Source organism: Panicum virgatum, chromosome 7N (genome assembly GCF_016808335.1).
Source record: "Panicum virgatum strain AP13 chromosome 7N, P.virgatum_v5, whole genome shotgun sequence".
Classification (NCBI taxonomy): Eukaryota; Viridiplantae; Streptophyta; class Magnoliopsida; order Poales; family Poaceae; genus Panicum; species Panicum virgatum.
The window spans coordinates 7,149,667-7,166,913 of NC_053151.1; the positions used below are offsets into that span (position 1 = coordinate 7,149,667).

At 47.3% G+C, this 17,247-nt stretch overlaps 1 protein-coding gene across 1 annotated transcript; it reads left to right on the forward strand.

Annotated features, from left to right (window-relative positions):
• Positions 1 to 1,349: 1,349 nt before the first annotated feature.
• LOC120680885 (wall-associated receptor kinase 3-like) lies at positions 1,350 to 15,687 on the forward strand. Its single transcript, XM_039962468.1, has 5 exons — positions 1,350 to 1,930; positions 2,021 to 2,232; positions 2,344 to 2,436; positions 14,555 to 15,277; positions 15,404 to 15,687. The coding sequence occupies exons 1-5, from the start codon at positions 1,350 to 1,352 to the stop codon at positions 15,685 to 15,687; spliced, it is 1,893 nt and encodes a 630-aa protein (XP_039818402.1).
• Positions 15,688 to 17,247: the final 1,560 nt, after the last annotated feature.

Here is a 17,247-nt window from a genome sequence, read left to right on the forward strand (position 1 = left end):
CCGTGCCGGTCGTCCCAGCCTGATGGGCCGCCAGAGCCTGATGGGCCGGTCGGGCTGCTGTGCCGGCCCGGCCCTATAAAAAGGTCTTAGTGTCGGGCCTGGGCCTCCAGTTCGGCACGATGGCCCGACGGGCCTGGCACAATCAGCCCTGATGGTCTGATGGTGCCGGGCCGCTTCGGGCCGGGCCACATCGAGCTAGGGCCGGGCGGCCCATTTGGAAATCTAGCTATATTCTCTGTGAATGCCTCCGGGGATGATGACAGGCGTTGTTAGTATCTTTGGAAAGCAAAACATTTCAACATCTGATATATCTTCTCTGCTGCGACACCTGGCTACTCCCTGCTGTGTATCAGATGCAACAAACATTGGAAGATGACTAGCAAAAAAATTCTTACAGAAGATATATAGGAACCACGCACTCGCAGTCCCAACTGTGCATGGCAAGCCCAAGTCGGCCCCCTATATATGGCAGTTATGAACCATGTGCGGTTATTGGATCTGGCTGGGGGATGATGGAGTCGGCCCAGGCAACTCCGGTTCCTTTACCCATGTGGGCCGGTCAACCACTGGGACCATGGTGCTGCGGGGATCGGAGAGGGAGGAAAAGCCCCCTGCTGCTACCGTTCTTGCACCTGCATGGACTTCTTGGGGTGCGCTTTGGCAACAGCGAGGTCGGGTGGAGGAGAATCGGAGGCTGGACGGGACCACGGCTACGTTTCAGCCCAAGCCGCCCCTCTTAGGGATTATGGGAGACCTTTTTTCCTTTTCAAGAAAAAAAATCCTCGAATGTTCGCTCTTTTGTTTGTTTCAAATAGTGGACGGATATCATGCATCTTTTTAGTGACCGTGAAGTCACCATCGGCTTTGGAAGGGTGTCACCAATAATGTTTTATACGCTTGTCTTGGTTTTTCCAACTCTGTTAACCGGGAACATTGTCTGATATGCCGGAGTCGATGTTTCCTACCAACAGACTACATATTCTTCCCATAGCTGAATACAAATATCCAAACATATTATTGGATTGAATTGTTTTTGTTCTGCCATATATGGGTTTACTCGGAGAATGCCAGGCTATTGTTAAGCATCGTACGGTACTTCCGAGAAAAAAATTATTGTACACATAATGAATTTTAACTGCCACAGTACATATATGTACGTAGCTCGTGGGGAGCAAAGCAAAATGTTCCTCCTATCTACGATGCGCATCGCATAGGGATAGCCGTATGAACATGGTTGAGCTGATAGATGAGCTACTGGTGGTTGCAGCAACTGTGTTGTTGCTGTCGTCCCGGCACACCGTCGCCAACGAGGCAGAAGCGGCCCTTGGATTGCCGAACTGCCCAACCAGATGTGGCGCCATGGCCGTGCCATACCCTTTGGCATCAGCAACGGCTGCTCACTTCCTGGTTTTGGTCTCACATGCGACAGCACCCACAACCCACCACGGTTGCTCCTTGGCGACGACGGTGGCAGCAGCAACCTCCAAGTTGTTCGTATCTCCATCCAGGAGGCTAATATACGAGTCAAGTACACCACAGCAAACATCACATGGGATGACAGCATTCCCCCGAGCAGTGGGCAATATCTCTTATCTGGTGACCTCACACAGTTCCTCGTCACCGAACCCAACGACGCCGACGTCCGTGGTGCGGCACTGATGCCTGGCAACGCCAGCAATATCATCAGTGGAAGCTGCACATCTTTCTGGCACGTAAAATACAACGTGACCATCCAGTTCTGGGTGCCCAATGACGGCGGGAGGCATAGGCACCCCAGCATAGGTGGTACTTGCCATCGGTCGCCGGCCAACATCCCTATCGCCCGTTCGTCCTACACGGTGGGGTTAAGGTGGCTCTACCCCAACCATGTGTACCGCATTGAGGCGCAGCAGGCCTCCTCATCAGATCAATGGATTGAGCGCCGTCGATGGTTCGATCGGAATATTACGTCTCCGCAAAGTTTCCACCAAAAGGCGGTGGATGCTCCTATGCTGTTTTTTAGTTGGGCGATTGGTTCTAGGGCTCTTATTACCCTCAACAAGACACAGCTGGATGGAAACGCGACATGCCCTAAGGATCTGGGGAGTACGTTCTGCCACAGCAGATACAGCTTCTGCAAGACCATCTCGCATTTGACATATCCCACTAGAATCCGCACCTGCTGCCCCGGATACACATGCCAATGCTGGGATGGTTACCAAGGCAACCCTTATCTCCCCAATGGATGCCAAGGTATTAATTCTATTTTGAGCTTCGTTTTAGACTAGCACCCAATAGATTTGTCATGGAACTTATTTTTTACAAGATATATAAAATTATATTATATATAACTGGCTTTTATAGATGTGGACGAGTGCAAGCTTCCAAATAAGTGCTATGGCCATTGTACGAACATTCCTGGTGGGTACATATGCCGATGTCCACGAGGAACCCACGGTGACCCATACATTCGCGATGGCTGTGCAAAATATTTTGCAGGTAACGGTCGACCCTCCCAGAGATATATTCTCAATTTTAATTATTATTGTTTCAGTTATCCATGAAGCTTGTACAGTTTACCTTCGTATATATATATGGCACTAAAGTTTATTTTAATTTGATACAAGCATATCTCCTTAAAATTTGATGCACATTACATGAAACTTGTTTTTACATGTATCCCAAACAATTGAGTTTCGCCTACAAATTGGGAAAAAAAGAAAGGAATTCAATGTATGGTTAAGAGTAAAATACATGGGCGGTCCTCGAACTTGTCTTGAGATATCCCTAAACTTTTAAAATGTATTTTTAGATCCCTAAACTTGTTCGGAGATGTCATTCGGGTCCCAAAACTCTCAAGATGCATCTTCAGGTCCCCAAACTTGTCTCAATGTGTCATTTTGGTCCCTAAACTCTCAAGGTGAATTTTCATTTCCCTGAAAATTAATATTAATTAATTGTATTCAAAATGGACTATTTATTAAGCTATTTTTTCAGCCGATTCATTCAGAAATCTCACCACTAAGATTAGTTTAATTTTGAATTAGCTGCTTCTTAATCATACATCATGGGTTAATCTAGATCACCTGATATCAATAGTGGATATTATAGTTTTCTCGTTTAACATGGAGATATCAATGCTAATCTTGAATATTTCCTACTAACTATTTATATTTTGTATACGCTTTGTGTAAATTTATTAAGATAATTTGTTCTCATTCTCAACAAATATCAAATAGCAATTTTATTAAATTTGAAGTAGCAAAGAATTTTCATTAACTTAAAGTAGCAAAATAATATTTATATTAAATTAAAAATAGCATCTTGAGAGTTTAGGGATCTGCATGCATTGTGGGACAAGCTTATGGATCTTAAAATGCATTTTGAGAGATTAGACACCTATGTGATACCTTGAAACAAGTTGAGGGACCTAAAAATGCATTTTAAGATTTTAGGGACCTAGATGACACATCGGAATAAGTATAGGGACCGCTGGTGTAGTTTACTCTATATTTAATACACACACACACAATATATATCATAGGTTTGTCTAATTGTCTTTCCGCAGCCTCAGTCTGTGTGTGTAACCATACGTTAGAAAGAATTCCATTGCGGTGAGACGTTGCATGCCGTAGTCCGTAGATCATATCCGACACGATCATTTGTAGATACTTCACTATATATAGTTACTCTGATGTTGCCTCCGGTCGTATTTTCATTATTAGGCTGGTATCAAACAGAAAGAGGATTTAGTACCGGTCCCCTAACCAGTACGCCTCTCTGTAAACAAACCGGTACTAAATGCTTCGTGCCAAAAAATAAAGGAGGCCCACAGACGCGCAACGTAAATCATGCATGAATGCGCATGGGCGGGGTTCGTCAATCCCACAACGTCCAGCCTCGCGTGCAGTGGCAGAGCTTGAGGAGCTAACAGGGGGGGATCCATGGCAATGTACTCTAAAAATTAATGAACAATATCTGTTTTACTGTTCACACAGTAGGGATTTTCATTAGCCAGGGGGGAGCCATGGCCCTCCTTGGCCACAATGAAGCTAGGCCAGTGCTCGCGTGAGCCTTCCTTATCATCGCACTACATATTACTTGTGACTAGGTGGGAGATGCTTATCTTTTGAAGTAACCCGTGAAGCACCATTTAGTACCGGATCATACTACCATCCGGTAGTAGATGCCATCATTTTGTACCGATATTTAGTACCGGGTTATAATACCAACTAGTACTAAAATGATAGTATTTAGTACCGGGTTATGGTATTACCCGGTACTAAATTGCCTCACAACGCTTCAAAATTTAGAACTGGTATTTAGTACTGGTTTCAAATGTTACCGGTACTAATGAGCACGGATGAATGCCCATTTTTCTAGCTGTGAAAATATACCCTACTGAAAAATATATGCTGTTATGAGGCGCACCCGTGAAAAAGATCAATTCGTCAGAATCAAAGAGGCGCAAGGGCCCTTAGGATTTCCCTTTTTGTTTCCATAAAATAGGATCTTGATTTTTTTTTGTTAGAAGATGATATATACCTTCAAACTGGTTTGGACCTAATTAAGCAGTGCAATTGTCTTGCCTGGCCTCATGGGGCCTTCTCCCATGCCTCTCTCTTTTCCTCCCTCACTGAGCTCACTCACGCTGCATGCTCGGCGCCCTCCTGATCACCACGGCGCCAATGCACTGCCGAAGGTTAAAGCCCCGGCGTCCGGTCTCCTTTCCCTACCATTTGTGCAGCCACAATAAGAATCATTGGTCCTATAATCTGGTTTCATATGCCAGGTTCTGAAGACGATCAAAAGCATGCAGTGGCGGTCGCCGACGCCATCGCGAATGCACTGGCAGATCTCACCACCCAGCTCGCCAGCCACTCCACTAGTTTGTCGTCCTTGGAGATGCAGCAGGTGTCTTCCTTTGCCATGCCCTATGTGTTCCACTACGTGATGCCGGGGTACGCCCGAACCACCACTGCTCTGTGCCCATCCACACCCCCTCTCATCAACCACCCTGCATCCACCCCCCCCCCCCCCCCAACCAATCCACCAGATCATTTTCCCCCCGTGCCATCTCCAATTCCCAGCATGACAAAATCCAAAAAACTGCAGCTGTACTCCGTGATGGCCCGGTTTGGGCGTTTCCCGCTTTAGCAAGCTGGACTTCCCCACCTACGACAGCAAGAACGACCGCCCTAATTAAACTGGCCCAACCACTGTGAGCAGTTTTTCAGAGGCCAGCGCATGCTCGCATCAGGACCGGGTCTAGCTCGCCTCGTACCATCTCGTCGATGCAGCCGAGACCTAGTACTAAGCCTTGGAGCAAGACGAAGGTGTCCTGTCATGGGAGTGGTTCAAGGGCCCCTGGTACATGCGCTTTGTCCTGGCCATCCGCACCGATCGCCTCGCTGAATTGGCATGGCTGCCCTTCCACAGCGCGGTCCAGGACTTCCACGAGTGCTTCAATGTGCTGGTGTGCCGCGCGCCACTCCTACTACTGGGCTAGAAGGCTGACTTGTTCGTCGAGGGTCTCCCCGAACACATTTGGGTCAATGTCGAGTTACGAAAGCCCTAGGACCTACAGATGGCCATGCACCTGGCAAGAGCTAATGAGCACCGCGCAGCAGCCACTATGTCAGCCCAGGTGCAGTGTGTAAATAATCAGAGGAGCTTTGGAAACAAAAATTGGTCAAATCGTCATTGCCCTTCTTGGGTCGATGCCTGCATGTATACAAGAGATGGCTGCCAGATATTATTAGTTACTTTGATCAACTAACCCCAGATCACAACAACAACTTCACATGGATAACTACTCTATCTGTAACAACAATATCTGGCACACTCGCAATCTGTTACATATCATTTGTTTCACACAGCGGGCTGTGCGGCCTCCTGCGACCTCCCTAGCGCCCTCACTTAGCGCCTGTTGGATATGTCTCGAATATGTGTACAATTAGGTTATGACTGGAGTTGAGTTGTAATATGGTAGGACTAGGGATAGAGTTGTAATAAGTGCAAGGGATGGGGACATAAAAAGGCTAAGTGTCTGGAACTGAAGACGGGCGGTGGAACTGCAAGTGTGGTGATTGCCAAGAAGTTAGATGACTCGGATAGCGATGGTGATGTTCTCATAATATCAAGTGAAAAGTCTTGTGAAGCATGGTTGTTGGATTCAGCTAGCTCGTTTCATGCAACACCAAAGAAGGAGTGGTTCTCGTCATAATTGAGAAGGATGGCGGTCTTGCTCATTTGGGAGATGATTCGGCTTATCGTATCATAGGAGTTGGTGATATCAAATTCAAGATGTGTGATAGACGTGAGATGCTACTTAAGGGTGTGAAGCATGTGCCGGGGCTACGGAGGAATCTGATTTCGCTTGGGATCTTGCATGAAGAAGGGTGGCTGTATCAGGCGGCGCCTGATAAGAAGACCTTGAGAGTCATGCATGGAGGCAAGACGGTCATGGTTGGTGAGAAGTCAAGTGCACACCAATACAAGCTGAAGGGAAGCGTTGTTGAAGGTGGAGTCATGAATGGCACTGCAACAGTGGCGGTGTTTTGTCCGATGGTTGGCGAGGTGGTAGCGGCCTCGTCGGGCTGTTCTAAGTGAGCAGCAAAGGGAGATGACTCAAGTCCGGTACACGGAGGTTCGGGCATGAACGGCTTCAAGGTGGTGTGCATATTCGCCAAGGTGGAGTTTGTTGGATATTTGTCGAATATGTGTACAATTAGGTTATGACTGGAGTTGAGTTGTAATATGGTAGGACTAGGGATAGAGTTTGGGTCGTACTTTGTATCTCTTGGGCCCATAAATATGAGGGCACTACCGTGTAACCGTGAGATGATTTGGCGGCTGGTGTGGGCGGCGGCGTTGCCGCGGTGGTGCCCGGATGCCGGTGTAGCTGCTGTTTATGGGGAGGAGCGCCCGTAGTCATGGCCCGAGGATGTAGGCACATCGCCGAACCTCGTTAAAAAACATCGTGCCTCGATGTCATTCTCTTTTTTGTGATCTTGTGATTTGGTTTTGTGTTCTTGGGGTTATCTCTTCCGCGCAATTATTCTAACAGCACAGGCCGCCCCGCTTCACTCTCCTATACTGTACTGTAGGGGCTCCTACAGCCGCACTACCCGGACCGTCTCCAGCAGTGGCCCTGCCTGCTCCTCCACGACAATGCCACCTCACACCTGCCGAGATGACCAAATGATGTCGCCAAGGGCCGTGCTACAAGTTCAACGAGCCATATATGTGGGGCCACTTGTGCCAATGCCTCTTCTACTTGGAGGTCGCCGACTACCTAGTCGTATATTGGGGATTGGATGACTGCCAGGTCATCTCCTTGCATGCCATCACTGGCATCCGCACCGAGGAGATGATGCATCTCCATATCCTCATCGGCAGCCATAGGCTCCTGGCCCTCTTGGATGGCGGCTAGACCCACAACTTCATCAACGTCGAGGTCCACTACTACAATTCTGAATTTTGCGAGGCACTTAAAAAAACCTCTGATGCGGGCATAAAAAATAAACACCTCTGTTAACGCCCAGCATTAACAAAGGCAGTAATTTTTTATTTACTGAGGCGGTTACGAAAACCTCCTCGGAAAATAGATTAACAGAGGCGATTTTTGTAAATAGCACGCCTCAGTTAATAATCAAGCCCACCCAAGCCCAACACGGCCCGATAGGTAGCTTCAAATATAAATACAGCAGTTAGGGTTTTCTTTTCTCACTCCCCTCACTCCCTATCTCTCTCCCAACAGCGCCAGCGGTCTCTCTCCATCTCCCTACCTCCCCTCTCTCCGCGACGCCCTCTCCGAAGATGGCGGCGGTGGACGGCTGCTCGAGCATCTCCAGGCAGCCGAAGACCGCGGCGGCGACCGCCGGAGCCTGCCCGCGTGTGGCGGTAGGGGGCTCCGCATGGCACCCTTGCTCGCGCCGCCGGGACCTCCCCCGACGCCGACCCGTGCACCGCCTCTCCCTCTCCTCCACGTGTGCCACCCCTCGCTCTCCTAGCGGCGGATCCGACGGCCACCAGTGCTCCGAGCGCGGATCCGGCCACGAGGCCCCGAGCGGCGGATCCGGTCACGAGGAGCACCGGCAGCGCAAGCGGGGGGTGGCAGCGGCGGAAGTTGCGGGTGGGTGCAGCAGCAGCTGCGGGCGGGCCAGTGGTGGAGGCCGCGAGTGGCGGGCGGCGGCGGCGACGGCCGCGCTCGGCACCGGCCTGCGACGGCGCGACGGACGACCGCGCGCGTGCGGCTGGCCGCCGGCAGCTCGGCGGCGGCCGGCATCGGAACCTATGGGCTCGGTGGGCTCGGCGGGCTCGGCTGTTTTGTTTTAAGTTTTTTTATTTGATTAATAGAGGTGGGCACAAAAAATGCCTCTGAAAATATTGTATTTACACTGACTATAGCTCTAAGGCATTTTCAAAAACTGCCTCTGAAAATAAAAAGTGCAAGCCTCTGAAAAGATTTATGTAGTAGTGGTCGCTCGCTGCATCGGACTCAAGACGGTGCCTAGCGCTCTTTGCTCCATCACTAGTAGTCGCAACAGCTGCTCTTGGATGACCTTCTCTAGCAATATGAAGTAGTCTTCAACAAACCGCGTGGGCTACCGATACACCCCTATGACCAGTAGATCCACTTGCTACCAAACACACCACCAATGGCCATTCGGCCATACTGTTATCCATAGCTGCAGTAGGATGAGCTCGAGTTGCGGTGCACCATTATGCTAGAGCAAGGCATTATCAGAGCGATCACCTCCTCATTCTAGGCGCCTGTGCTCCTAGTCAAGATGGGGGACGGTTCATGCCAGTTCTGCATTGACTATTGCACGCTCAGCGACAAGCCAACAAGACATCCAAGGACAAGTTCCCAATCCCAGTGATCGACAAGCTCCTTGATGAGATCCATGGAGCCAAATACTTCACCAGGCTAGGTCTGTGTTCACCTTGAGGACATCGTGAAGATGTCGTTCCACACACACCACTGCCACTGCCACTTCGAGTTCCTCTTCATGCCCATCGGTCCAACGTGCCAGCCACCTTCCAGGTGCTCATGAACAATGTCCCATGGCCCTTCCTCCGTAGGTTCATGTTCATCTTCTTTAGTGACATTTTGATCTACAACTCATCGCGTCCGAGCACCTGCAGCACATGCGCCTCATCCTCGATGCCATTCGTGCCCACATCCTCCACCTGAAGCGGTCCAAAGTGCTCCTTCAGGACAACGCCTTCCTCACATCATGTCCGCTGAGGGTGTCGCCATGGACAGTGATAAGGTGGATGCTGTCTCATCATGGTCTGAGCCCCGCTTAGTCTGAGATGTGCGCGGATTCTTGGGGCTATCCGGCTACTACCGAAAGTTCATCCGAGACTTCGACATGGTTGTAGCTCCTGTCACACAGCTGCTGTGCATGGGCGCTTTAGCCTGGACGCCTGAGGCATTATGCCTCACTTCGACCAGAAGTTCATAGTGGACTACAACGCATCGGGCACCGAGTTTGGTACCGTTCTTCACCAAGGGCCCTCCCCCTTTCATTCTTCAGCCACCCCTTCGCCACCCACCACCGCAAGTTAATAGCTTATGAGAGGGAGCTCATTGGGCTCGTCTGGGCGGTTGGACATTGGCGGCCATATGTGTGGTGTCACCACTTCCTCGTCCGCAATGGCCACTATATAGCCTCAAGTATCTGCTCGACTAGCAGTTGTCCATGGACCATGGTGCCCCAACACCATTGAATCAACAAGCTCTTTGGCTTCGACTTCACCATCGAGTACCAGCCGGGCTGCCTCAATGCAATTGCTGATGCTGACGCAAAAAGACTTGCGCCAACAAGGATCATACTACTAACCATGAGGGGACATAGAAGACACACAAGTGCATGCGTGCGGTCTTTTTCATCCCAAAAAATGCGGCACTCGTCCGAGACTACGTTCACGCGTGCATCACATGCCAGTGCAACAAGACGCCCAACCTGCAGCCAGCCGGCGTCCTATGGCACCTCGACATGCTGTCTTAGATTTGGGCTAACAGTTTGATGGCCTTCACAAGGTCCATGGCAAGTCTAGGCCTGTTAATGGGTTGGGTTGAAATGAGTTTTATGAGATGGGTTTTGAAATAGAGTGTGTTTGGATGATTTAAAATGGGTTGTATTAGTTAATGGGGTGGGTCGGGGCGGGTTCTATATAAATGCGGGTTGAGGCGGGTTGGGGTGGGTTGAAATGGATACTTTTTACAAAATATTATAACTATATATAAATGTGGGTCCCACGTGAGAGCTGGACTCTGAAATTAAAACCACGTGTTTATATCAGAAAATTTTATCGAAATTGACTGAATTTTGTTGGAGATGACTCAGTACGACTGGCAGCTATTTTGTGCAAAGCAGTGTGGCTAGAACTACCTGTGGGCCCCACATGAAGAGCCGGACCCTGGAATTAAAACCTCGCGTTCACACTATAAAATTTTATCGAAATTGACTGAAATTTGTTGGAGATGACTCAGTAAGACTGTCAGCTACTCTGTGCAAAGCAGCGTGGCTAGAACTACACGTGGGCTCCACATCAAGAGCCGGACCCTAGAATTAAAACCTCGCGTTCACACTATAAAATTTTATCGAAATTGACTGAAATTTATTAGAGATGACTCAGTACGACTGGCAGCTACTCTGTGCAAAGCAGCGTGGCTAGAACTACACGTGGGCTCCACATCAAGAGCCGGACCCTAGAATTAAAATCTCGCGTTCACACTATAAAATTTTATCGAAATTGACTGAAATTTGTTGGAGATGACTCAGTACGACTGGCAGCTACTCTGTGCAAAGTAGCGTGGCTAGAACTACACGTGAGCTCCACATCAAGAGCCGGACCCTGGAATTAAAACCTCGCGTTCACACTATAAAATTTTATCGAAATTGACTGAAATTTTTAGAGATGAGTCAATATGACTGACAGATACTCTATGTAAAGTAGTGTGGCTAGACATATATGTGGTCCCTACATTAAGTGTAGAACCACTAAATTCCTCTGCATAGTAGAACCCATGGGTTTTTATGGGTTACCCGCTTATAATGGGGCGGGTTGGTTAGAGTTGAGAAATTAAATAATTGGGTTGGGTAGGGTTGGATATCTAAATATGTTAATTTTGGGTGGGGTTGGATATGATGCAGGTTCCAACCCATTAGCAGGGCTAGGCAAATCTATCATCCTCACCATCATTGACCGCGTCTCCACGTACACACACTTCATCAGCTTTAGTCAACCATAGTCAATTACCTCGATCGCCCACGCCTTCTTCGATGGAGTTGTGCATTTTAACGGGTTCCATACCTCTATCGTCAGCAACCACGACCCAGTCTTCACTAGCCACATGTGGCATAACCTCTTCAAGATGACCGTTGAAAGGCCTAGGGACCCGGGGTCTCAGCTAGGCCAACTTGGCATGCAACGTCAGGAAGCCTCCGACCCCCTTTCAAGACTAACTAGCTGAGCCAACCTCCTGGACATCCTGACTAGGTCTGCGGGCTCCACACGGCATCCTCTCGACCAAGCCACGGGCCGGCTTGGTCCGCACTCCAACCCGAGAAACACGTGTACAAGGATCGTGATAGTTGGGGGCAGAGCTCTCAGTCAAAGGACCGTACGCGGAGCCACTCTGCCCATGCAAGCAATGGTGACTACTCGCAAAGGCCACTCCACCACGAGGGCAGAAGTACGCCCTAACATGTGCACGGAGGCCACAGTGCCACCTACCGTTCCCCTAAAATGTGACGGGAGAGGGTAATAGCCCTGCGTCAACTAAGCATGCAGTCATCATGACCATACAGACTCCACGAAGGCACGCCCGTCAACTAGGCCAAGGACACGCCTCCAACAGGAAAGCCAGCCCCTACTGATAGGTCATGATGCTCACGACATCGACTCGTCCGCCGAGAGGTCGGTCTGAGACAGAGCCCGTACGATGACTGGAAGGGGAGACTTCCCCGACTAACCAAAGGGACAACTCCAACTGGCTAAGAGGACTTGACCGATTGACAAAACAGGAGGACACCGATCAGCCAACCACGACCACTACCATACGAAATGATAGAACCCTGTAAGAGGGCCCCACCTTGGAGTATAAAAAGGGGTCCTCAACGTTGAACAGAGAAAAATGGAGAACACCAGTTCATTCCACACTCTACTAGCTTGTAACTCCCCAACTCATTTTGAGCATTTGGACTAGAAATATAGACACACCCATTCTGAACTAGACGTAGGGCACTCCCAGCCTGAACTAGTATAATCCTCGAGTCATTGTGTGCTAGACCATATCCGATCTAGCGCACGATATACACACAATCGAGTAGATTAGTAGTCGGCCAATTCTGAAATCGACAACCGGCATCAAGCTTCACCTAAGCACAACCTTTCATCCTCATACGGATGGCCAGTTGGATGTTGTCAACAAAACCATTGCCATGTAGCTCTATTGCACCATGCATGGGGGACTGCCCCCATTCACCTAGGTCGCCTAGCATCCATTGGTGGAGTATTGATATACTTCATTCCACACAGCTCTAAAAGAAACACCCTTCCAGGTGGTGTATGGATAGCCACCACCACATCTTCAACCGCATGCGGCCACCGCAGCCTAGACGGAGGAGGTGGACATTCTCTTGTGTGACTGCAATGCCTTCCTCGAGGAGGTCCGCGGGTGTCTTCTCTAGGCTTAGCAGTATGCCAAACGCTACTACAACAACCACCATCGGGAGATCGAGTTCGCGGTGGGAGACTAGGTGTGCCTTCGCTTCGTCCATCACACGAAGCACTCCCTAGAGTCTCGGCCCTAGGGAAAGCTCGGGTCTCGCTATGCTAGCCCCTTCCTGGTGCTGGAATGTGTGGGTTAGGTGGCCTACCATCTTTAGCTGTCGGCCAGCGCTCGATTCCATGGTGTGTATCACGTGGGGCTAATCAAATCATTCCATGCCACACCACTGCAGCCCCGCCGGTTGTTTTTGCTGGTGCAGGATGGCCGGCTGCTGTCGGCAACGGAACACATCCTGTGGCCCAACTTTGACGGGACATCCAGCATGTTTTCGTGAACTGATAGGGTCTTCCCAGCAATGATACCACTTGGGAGCTGCTGCATAAGTTCAAGTTGCTCTACCGTGGCATTCAGCTCGTCACGAGCTGTTTGGAGAGGCGGGGAGAGATGTTACAACCGACATCATGTATAGACATCAGGAGCACGCTAGTGGCTAAGATCATGCCGTCAGGATCAGAGGGGCGCAAGGGCTCTTAGGATTTCCCTTTTTATTTCCATAAAAATAGGATCTTGATGGGTTTGTTAGGAGAGGATATCTACCCTCAAATTGGTTTGGTATTAATTAAGCAAGGCAATTATCTTGCGTGGCCTCACGGTTCCTTCTCCCATGCCTCGCCCTCTTCCTCCATCAAGAACGGTGCCGCACGCTCGCCGCCCTGATGATCACCACGGCCTCCAGTCGCTTTTTCCTACCACTGTACAGCCGCGGTAGGACCCTTGGTCCTATCATTTACCCTGTCTTTTAAGATTTCAGAAGTTCTATTTAGTGAAGTTTTTTTAGACTAAAAGGGCGGGGGGGGGGGGGGGTCCTCTATTTTCATTTCCAGGAAACAAAAACGTCACACGTCTTTACAGTAGTTTAAGCATTTTGAAGCATATTCTATGCGCGCCTGCTCTGAATATCTGCTAAGGCAACAGAAAGGATAAATCCTAAGCAGCTACATTAGTCTCCCTGCTCACGTCAAAACTTGATGAAACGCCCGCTCTTTCTACTGCCGAGTTCCAAGCTTCTGGAGCAGCCTGCGAACCCGGCACTGTCTAGCCAATGCATAGAGGTTGTGCTGCTCTTCTGTTCAGTTCTTCCACAATCTCCCCCAAGCGCAGTTCCACGGCCTCCTTGGATAAGCTTTTCCATCTCCTCAGCATCCTGCTTGCTTTCCTGAGTACCATCCGCACATCTAACCATGTCGCCCCCGGAAAACAAAGAGCATTCCTCAGTTTCCAAATACTCCACAAAAAAGCAGAGGTACACATGTTATGGACCATATGTTATTTATTGCTAATCCACCAACGGGAGCTTCAAAGCCATCAGCCCCTTGGATGTTCATGATATCAGCACAAGAAGCCCGAATTTCCATGGAAACGCAACAATCGAAGAAGAGGTGGTGAATAGTTTCATCTACCCCACAGAACAAGCAAGTTTAGTGAAGTTTGAAAGTGAATCCCTGAAAAAGGGGTTATGCTAGAATATAGTGAAGACTGGGAATCTAGACAAGTATCTTTAAAGATCTGTATATTAGTAATTAAAAGCATACTATAATCTTCATGTAAAATAGTTCATATTTTGTTCTATAAAAATATTTATTCAAATAAAGTAAGGATATTGAAATCTTAAGTGCTGGTTCACCAAATATTGTTTGCCATTAAAATAATTTTTCAGTATCTGTCACAGAGAAACATTATTGTAGCTAGATAGATAACTGAAAGATTCAAAGGAACATATATTGTATCTGTTGTGTTTGAATTTTGTGCTCTACATGTTGACAGGTCTGAGCATTGTTTCAGCACTCGGAAGTGGTGCAATGCTTCTCATTTTAGTTGTTGGCACTATGTATTTGAAACGTAAAATTAAGATGCAGAGGTTAGAAAGGATGAAACTGAAATTTTTCGAACAAAATCGTGGGCAATTGCTTCAACTGTTGGTATCTGAGAGGGCAGATATCGCCGAAGGAATGATTATAACGTTGAATGAGCTACAGCAGGCTACAAACAACTTTGACAAAGCACTTAGGCTCGGCGGCGGAGGGCATGGCAGTGTTTACAAGGGAATTTTGTTGAGCCAAGATGTTGTTGCCATCAAGAGGTCCAACATTGTGATTCAAAGAGAGATTGATGAGTTCATAAATGAGGTTGCAATCCTTTCTCAAGTTAAACATAGGAATATTGTAAAACTACTCGGATGCTGCCTTGAAACAGAAGTTCCACTACTTGTTTATGAGTTCATTTCCAACGGGACTCTATATGCTCATCTTCATGTTAGAGATCCCATATCACTATCTTGGAATGATAGGTTGAGGATTGCAGTTGAAACTTCCAAAGCACTTGCTTATCTTCATTCGCTTGTTTCTAGGCCAATAATTCACAGGGATATCAAGTCAACTAATATACTTCATGATGATAATTTGACAGTCAAATTATCAGATTTTGGAGCTTCAAGGTACATGACAGTAAATCAAATGGGAGTGAACACAATTGTGCAAGGGACAAGAGGTTACTTGGACCCCATATACTATAGCTCAGGACAACTTACTGATAAAAGCGATGTCTATAGCTTTGGTGTGATTTTGATAGAGTTGCTTACTAGGAAGAAACCTGTATCTTATAGATCCTCTCAAGGCCATAGCCTGGTTCAGCACTTTGATATTCTACTCTCAGAAGGAAGGTTAGATTACATACTAGATCGACAAGTTATCAATGAAGCGGGTGGAGAAGTCACGGATGTTGCTTTATTGGCAGCCATATGTGTACAACTGAGCGCTGAGGACAGGCCAACAATGAGAGTACTGGAGATGGCACTCGAAGCTATTCAAGCAGCTAAGGAGCCTGTTTCAAGTACTATGACTGATGACAGTTTTGACTGGACCTCCACATGGGTGCATGATATGTCCAATGAAGGATGACCAAACATTGATCAGATTACTGCTCACGGCAGCTTTGTCACAGTTTAATGGCACAACCGGCCTTGTCCCCAGGCTGCAATAATCGCTCCTAGAGAAATTTCCCAGTTTCCTGTACACATTATTAACAAGTGAAAATTATAGTTTTGAAGCATCCTGAAAGCAACGATGTTGGTATTGTACTAGCAAAGGTCATGTACTCATGTGATTTGTTGATTAGTTATGAACAGGACGGCCACAAAAATCACATTTCCTTGTGTTATATGAAGCTTTTGAACATCAATGATGGGCCCCAGAACATCAACGAGTACAAAAAATATCCTGAAGTCATGTCTTATGATCTTGAGGATGAGGATCCAAGTTATTTTGCTGCTGCAAGTTTTTGACTATAGGTGAGTTCTTAAACTAATAGCTGTTGCAGTGACCCATATTTCTTCCATGGATGTCATTCTTCTACGCGGTTGTCAGATTAGTTGATTTTTGCAATGGTCTATGAAGCCATGCTGTTCACCAGCGTGATTTTGAGTTGCCATAGACGGTGGACATCCTCGGAATGCAAGAGAAGGAATGTTGAATTCATTCTCTCACAGTTTGTGGGGATGTCAAAACTTGTGGTTCTGGCAGGGCAGTGGGCATGGGACTGTAAATTACCACCATAATCGTCCTCCCTAGTTTTGTGCGAGTACTTAATCAACCTTCTTTTAGGTACTGCTCCCTCCGTCCCTACAAATCTTGGTACGTATCGGATTGTTAAAAGTCAAATATTTTCATCTTTAATTAATAATATTTCTAATGATAATTAATTTTAAATAGAATAGCTTACTTTGTTATCATAGTTGGTTCTATGACAAATCAACAAATATTATTTTTATGTTGTCAGTCTTTATAAAATTTATTATACTTAATCAAAATTTAAAAGTTTGATTTGGAGAAATTAAAACACAAAGCTATATTCTTGGACATATGGAGTAATTTTAATCTTAGATAATTGGATCAGGGCTAGTGGATGGCTCACCTTACTCTCAAACACCATAAAACTCCTGTACAAATAAATGGTGGCAACGGTTTCCATTGTCCTTTCTGGGATGTCTTTGTGTCGAAAACAACAATATAAAAGGATGATTTGTTTTCTCATTCGGTCACTCAGCATGCCAGCAAGAGTTGTAAAAAAAAGAGTATATATATTGTGGTCTTCTCATTAGGGCAAGTATATTGCTACACGTTATCGGTCGGAGAGAGAACAAGGTGGATGACAACCAACTCATAGGCTAAAATTTAGGACTATGAGACCACTTTTTCACTATTGTACAAGTTATTGTTGCCATGCAACTCACAATATTGCCTTTTTCAATGCACAAATTATAGAATTATGTAATACTATGAGACAGCTTATAAGACAACATATTATATGTATTGCCTTTTACATCATCTCAAGATGATGTGGCAATGCATGAGACCACCTATTAAACTAGACCAATATACTTGCTCTTAAGCTGTAGCGCCTAGCTGAAGTCCAATGTAGTATCATGGCCTTTTCTAAATTTTGGTGTTATAACATATTTG

Bases quoted from the DNA above. Each gene is read 5' to 3' on its own strand.
- LOC120680885 (XM_039962468.1), top strand. From the start codon at position 1,350: ATGTGGCGCCATGGCCGTGCCATACCCTTTGGCATCAGCAACGGCTGC. The intron at 2,233-2,343 runs GTATTAATTCTA...TGGCTTTTATAG, and splicing joins TCTCCCCAATGGATGCCAAG to ATGTGGACGAGTGCAAGCTT. The intron at 15,278-15,403 runs GTTACTTGGACC...GATCCTCTCAAG, and splicing joins AATTGTGCAAGGGACAAGAG to GCCATAGCCTGGTTCAGCAC.